Genomic DNA, 6,634 nt, shown 5'->3' on the forward strand with positions numbered 1-6,634 from the left:
CTCACCATTAGAAGGTTAGCAACAAGATGAATTTCTCTTTCATCTTATTAGAAGGTTGAAGAATTATTCATATTGATAAAATGATAGATCTTTTGAAGTACTGATGCGTTGGAAGTATAAAACTACATAGCACCTTGATTCTAGTGAAATTCTTGATAAAATGTGTCATACTTTTCTTATGTTGCCAACAGATGGATTCAAATATTGAATGGAAGGACTCAAACAATGGTCCTAATGGTTAATGTCAACTTGATATTACCTTGCAACTATACCCCTTGGTGGCCCTCTTATTATTAAATTATTATATTATTAAATTGTAAGCTCCTTGAGGGCAGGAACTGTCTTTTTTTTTATATCTCTCTCAGCCCAGTGCTTGGCACATAGTAGACACTTACAATGAATTGAAATGAAATTGAATTGAACATGGAGGGTCTCTAGTGTAGAGCTGGGCTTGACTCTATGCTGGTCACTATTTTTGTCAATGATTTGCACAAGTTTTCATATACTTGAAGCTGAGATGGATGGTTGACATACTGGATGACATTTCAGGGTTCAAAAAGAGCTTGACAAGCTAGAACTTGGTGCAAAAAAAATTTAATAAGGACAAATAAAAATAAAGCCTTATACTTAGGTTTTATAATTCAACTTTACAAGCACAGGAGGGGAGAGGTATGGTTAGAGAGCAGTTTGTAATAAAAAAATGTAAAAGATCTATGGGATTTTAGGAGATTGCAAGCTCAAAATGAGTCAACAGTATGATATGACATCCCCAAAATGAATATTATCTTGGACTGAATTCAGAAGTATGGCTTCTATGAATAAAGAGGATTTGATCATTTTGTTGGACTCTACTCTGGTCAGACTACATTTTCTAGTACAGGGTTCAGGTTCAGGTACCACAATTTAAGAAGAAGATTGGTAGCCTTGAGAATGTCCAAAAGAAGGCAACCAGGATGATGAAGAGGCTGGAATCTGTGCCATTGAGGACTGGTTGAAGGAACTGAGAATGTTTGGACTGGACAAGAGAAGACATAATCTTGAGTGGGGGTTGAGTGGCAGGGGTGGAGTAGCTTTCTTCAAACATTTGAAGAGACATTTGACTTTTTCTGTTCATCCCCAAGAGGGCAAAAACAGGAGTAAAGAATGGATCAGAGCCAAATAGTCTTGATGCAAGGGAAAACTTTTTCATAGTTACAACTATCCCAAAGTAGAATGGGCTGCCATATGAGGTCATGGGTTCCTTTCAAGCAGAAGACCAATTCTGGAGTCTATCATAGTAGAGAGTTTTGTAGAAATGGATCGGATAAGATGGTTGCTGAGGTCCCTCTCCCAACTCTAAGATTCTGTGATTTTTTAACGTATGTCTTTCTTTTGAAGGTGGGATGACTTAGGTGAGGAAATGAGCTAGGATAAAGAAGTTTATAGAATATACATATAGTCATAGTTTAACCTAGGAAAACATTTACTAAATTGCTTTAAGATAGAGTGTGAGGAAGGCAAAGAATGAAGTTTTTCTGGACTATGGGGAGCCATTAATTCTGAGTATAGTCTGTCTGGCTCAATACTCAAATAAGACTTATGATTTCATTGATTTGAATAGTTCCACCAAAGATACAGATTGCAACCCACCCATGCATGTGCCCATCCTGTGTGAGTATTGTCCATGTCTTCCCAAGTTTATCACAGAGGGCTCCATAGACTATAGAATGAGCAAGAGAAGAGAACATGGAGAATTTACTTTCTGCAGTCTGTTACCTCTTAGATTGAAAAGAAGAGATAGGTTTATCATCTCCCCTTGTAACACCTCAAATAACAATAAAAAAAGACACACATTTCAAAAATACACAGGGGATCAATTTCTTTCAAAATAAAGATAGTCATTTAGTTTCCTTTCGCCTCCACTGAAATCTCTCCAGGAGAGATCTGAAAGATGTCCGATGTACCTTGGCCTTCTCCCCTTCTTTGCTGTTGCTTCCCTCCTCAAAGGTTTTGTCTATGGATAGCTCTGGGTTTCTCGTGATGTCTTTCTTCCCTTGTGGGAGAGACTTGCCTAGTATGAAGTGAAACCACTTTGGTCTTGAAGGAACAGGGATTACTGAGTCTGAGTGAGATGATTCTGCACCTTCTGATGACTTTTTCAAATGGCTATGGGTGTTTGAGGTGCTGAAAAGGGAGGAGACTGTTGCTTGGGGGCATTTGAGGACAAATTTCACATCAATCTCCACCTCAGACGTGGGCATAGGTATTGGAATGGCTTGCAAATGAGCTTCACATGGATATTTCATCCCCTCATGTGGGCAACCAGCTGGGATCCAGGAGGCACAAATTAAACAGACTATATAATCGCATGGGCTGTATCTATGAAGACTCAGAGGCAGGAGAATCTGCTTACAGATGTCATTTTTTATTTTCTCCTGAGGGATGGAATTGATGATGGCATGAACAGTTCTGTCAGAGACAGTCCCCGCCTCGACGGTGTATGGTTTGATGTAATTTAAATGCAATTCCCTCTGTCTATTTTGCAATGTATGGAGCTGATATGGGAGCCCAGATTCAACCTCGTCTTGGTGGTCGGAGCTCAGCTCAGTCTCAGGCTGGTGGTCATGACCTGTAGGAGACTCAGTCTGGTGGTTGGAACTTGATGGTGATATGGTCTTGTCAGGGCTCGGAGGGACCGTTTCCTCATCATCCAAATTGTCTGGTGGCGTGCTTGGTGGCTTGGTGGGCTCTGTTCCAGTTTCAGCCTCATTTTCCAAGGTGGATGGAAGATGGACTGAGAGGTTAGGACTAGGTGGATTTTTGACCTGCTCTTGACCCTCAGACAATTTTGCTGAGTGTTCTCTATCTGTTGGAGATACAGCCTGGGTACTGAGATCTTCAGCAGCTTCTGACTGTCTGTCAGGACTGGATGGATGGGTTGTACAGTGGTCAGGGCTGGATAGAGTCATTTCCTCATGGTCTAAGCTTGATGGTGGTGTTACCCTTTGATCCTGGTCTCCTTGAATGTTGTCTTGAAGCTCAGTTCCTGGTGACATTGTGTCAGAGGGGACAGGTTCTGGCTGAAGTGACATCTGGGCACTTAGATCTGGTATATCCTCAGCCAGTGGAGGTGTGATCTGGGATTCGTGGACAAGTTGAGCTGGGTCTTCAGGGTCCAAGTCCACTGAAGTCGTTTCCTCATCATCCTGACCTGTTAGAATTGTGGTCTTTAGGTCTGTTCTGGGTGGTGTCATTTCCCCAGATTCTTGGCTTGTAACTAAATCTTGGGCAAGGTCGTGTGCTGTATCCTCAGTCTCTCGCTTCTGGTCCGGGCTGAGGGGTGGTATGGTCTGGTGGTCTGGCCCATGTAGATCATTTTCTTCATCATCATGGCCCAAGGAAAGAGTTGTTGCCCCTCTGTTGCTCCAGGGATCTTCGACTGTTTGGTTTGGTTCCTTGCGCTCTATTCTCACTGGCATTATGTCTATGATTTCAACTTTTTCTTGCTCTATTACATCTGAGATAGGATCAATGAGCACTGGAGTATTCTCAGTCTCTGACTCTGTGCTAAGTATTAATGTATCTTGGCGATTTGTTTCCTCTGACAATGTTGCCCATTGTTCTAATTTTTGTTGAAGTGTAGCCTGGACATCGGGATTTGATATATCCTCGGTCTGGTGGGAAGGGCTGGGCAGAGGCGTTGTTGTTTCCTCAGGGCTAAAAAGTATATTCTCCTGGCCATCCAAGTCCAGTGGTGGTGCTGTCTCATAAGCTTCATCTATTATTATTTCCTGGTGATCAAATATTCCCGGTAGAATTGTCAGTATTGTTTCCCAGTACTTTTGTTTTACTGGAACTGATTCATGGACAAAGGGTTCCGATATAGTCTTAGTGTCCAGATCGGGGCTGGATGGAAGTGTAGCCAGGTGATCTGTTTCCTGTGGCATTGTTTCCCATTGTTCTAGTTCTGGATGAAGTGTGATCAGGGCATTGGAGTCTGGCACATGCTCAGCCCAGGGGTCAGGGCTGAGTGGAGGTGTGGTCCACTGGCGAGGGCCACATAGAGTTACATTCTGAGGCCTTGAGCCCAGTACAGTTATCTCATCATCCTGGTCTGTTAGAGGGATCTCCTCCTGATCTGTCTCTGGGGTTGTTGTGTCCCAGGTGTCTGGCTCTGTTTGAATGGACACATGGACAGTAGGCTCTGGGGCCGTGTCAGTTTCTGTGTCAGTACTGGAGGGAAGTGTTTCCTGTAAGTCTGTTCTTGGGGATGTTGTGTCCCAGGTGTCTGGCCCTGTTTGGATGGACATATGGACAATGGGCTCTGGAGCTGTGTCAGTTTCTGTGTCAGTACTGGATGGAAGTGTTTCCTGTAAGTCTGTTCTTGGGGATGTTGCGTCCCAGGTATCTGGACCTGTTTTGATGGACATATGGACAGCGGGCTCTGGGGTTGTGTCCATTTCCAGGTCAGAACTGGATGGAGGTGTGTTCTGGATGTCTGTTCCTTGGGATATTGTTTCCCAGGAATCTTTGTCATTTTTAACTGGAGTGGAAGGCTCTGGTGGCGTAGCTGAAGGCTCTATATCAGGACTGGAAGGGCATGTATCCAGGAGGTACTTTCTCAGCAGCATAGCCTCCCAATTGTCTTGCTCTGCTTGAACTGAGACATGAGCAATAGGGCCTGGTGCACGTAGCAGGCAAGGATTGTATCTGCATACAGCTGTAGCCCTGTTTCTCTGATTCAGATGTGCTGTAGGTACAGCTAGGGGTCTAGGATGGTGGTCAAGGCATTGTAAAAAGGGCACTGCTTCTCTGGGCTGGAGATCACAATGTGATGCCTTCAGAGGTTGGGCCTGGACCCAGTAGTTTAGAACTGATGTTCTGAAATGTGGGGTCCTGGTCCAGAGGGTAAAAGGTAATGATTTTGCAAGTGGATGGAGTACAGGGTCCAAGCTGAAAAGTCCTAACAGTGCATTGGTAGCCTTGATCTGGCGCCTAGGTCTTGGCAAAACTCTGGCTTCCTGAATGGGGGTTCTTGTGAAAGGCCCATTGGTCTTGGCCTGGGTGTCAGAAAATATTCTGGCTATTGTAGCAGCCCTGGGCCTGTGGCCTTCACATAATGGAACCTCAGTCTGATGCTTAGAGAATGGTGGGATTGGGTTCTTTTGGTTGAGAAGTGTTAGATCCTCAATATCTGAATGATCGCAGGCTGGAAAAATCTTGGGAAGGTGGTCAGAGCCTGAAGGATTCTCTAACCGGTGGTTAGGATCTGAAGGAGAATCACGTTGGTGTTTGGGACCAAGAGGAGTCAAAGCCCCAGGAGTTTTTTTGGTTGTGATATCAGTCCTAGGTAAAGGCAAGACTGGAACCACTGTACGTTGCTTGTGAGGAGGGGATGGTTTAGCCAGATGATGAAGATGGGGCAATGGCACCACCATTGCTCTATTAAGTTGGGGCATCTTGGAAGTGATAGCTGAATGTTTGAACCATGGAGGAGGCTCTTGTATGTTCTTATGGCAATGACGTTGTGGTGGGTTAGGGGTACTAGAGGTTTGATTGAGGAGGGACACAAGGTCAGCCCTTGACTGGTATTCTTTTTCCCAGAATGGTGAAATCCGGTGTGGGGGACATGGTAACAGCACTGATGAGGCCTGGTGACAGAAGCTATTTTGAGGGAACTGGACCAATTCTGCTGATGAAGAAGATACTACATGAGTGAGAGTAGCCAAAAACTACCAATATATGCAACGTTTTGGGAAGAAGGAATATGGACCAAATGAATGGGCTTTTCTAAGCATAGTAACAACTAACATTTCTGTAAATATTTGGCGGTTTTAAAAATGTTTTTACATGTATTGCCTCCTTTGATTCAGAAGCTCACATGGTTTCTCAAGTAGATATCATTAACCCTATGTGATAGATGAAGAAGGATAATCTCCTATCTTACAGATGAGGCTAAATGAAGCACAGACAGTTAAGTGATTTGCCCAAAAGCTAGCAAAAAGATGGATGTCCAGGACTAAAATATAGGACACTGAAATTCAGAGATCTTAAAGTGACTTAGTCCAAGGTTACATGGGTAAGACCGGAACACAGATCTTCTGATTTTTAGGTGAATGTTATTTCTACTCACTATATCTTGTTGGTTCTCAGGATTTATAGACTCATGACAAGATGGATGAATACAACCAAAAATGGTAAAAAAAAAAAAAAGAGAGATGTGATGTTGGGGGGAGGGGATGGGCATTTGAGATCATTGAAAAACAAAGTTCTCACCTTTGGGAAATATTCTGTATCTTCTCCCCATTTGGCTACTAAAGGATTTCCTGAAGAGGGGAAATAATTTGTTAACACATATGTGGCAAGAACTCTGGCTCTAATGTCTTTTCTCCATCCCAATGGGCTTTGAAAAGTAACAGTCAAATAACTGGATGTCACAAAAACTGACCCTACCCCTACCCTGTCTGGGCCATTTCTTTTCTACCTGATTCCTCTTATCCTCATTCAACAGTCACTGCTAACCTATGGATGAATTATTATCTCCTTACCTTAGAATTAACTTCCTTAAAGAAGAAAAAGAAAAGCAAAGCCAGTGACTGTCTTTCAGGCCTCCCTTCTTCTCTATCCCTTTTTCTATTCCACACTCCACCTTGAC

The 6,634-nt window shown here is 43.4% G+C and overlaps 1 protein-coding gene across 1 annotated transcript; it reads right to left on the bottom strand.

The window, feature by feature from the left end:
- Positions 1-1,857: 1,857 nt before the first annotated feature.
- LOC110208183 (uncharacterized) lies at positions 1,858-6,305 on the bottom strand. Its single transcript, XM_020986067.2, has 2 exons — positions 6,256-6,305; positions 1,858-5,668 (listed from the first exon to the last, which is right to left on the bottom strand). Exons 1-2 carry the CDS (start codon positions 6,284-6,286, stop codon positions 1,878-1,880), a joined length of 3,822 nt encoding a protein of 1,273 aa, XP_020841726.2. The 5' UTR covers positions 6,287-6,305; the 3' UTR covers positions 1,858-1,877.
- Positions 6,306-6,634: the final 329 nt, after the last annotated feature.

Source organism: Phascolarctos cinereus, unplaced genomic scaffold (assembly GCF_003287225.1).
Source record: "Phascolarctos cinereus isolate Bilbo 61053 unplaced genomic scaffold, phaCin_HiC Scaffold_726;HRSCAF=1367, whole genome shotgun sequence".
Classification (NCBI taxonomy): domain Eukaryota; kingdom Metazoa; phylum Chordata; class Mammalia; order Diprotodontia; family Phascolarctidae; genus Phascolarctos; species Phascolarctos cinereus.

What these genes read in the sequence shown, in the direction of transcription:
- LOC110208183 (XM_020986067.2), bottom strand. Translation starts at nt 6,286, where the DNA reads ATGGGGAGAAGATACAGAATATTTCCCAAAG. An exon ending in ATACAGAATATTTCCCAAAG is followed by an intron (nt 5,669 to 6,255) that starts GTGAGAACTTTG and finishes CTTCATCAGCAG; the next exon opens with AATTGGTCCAGTTCCCTCAA.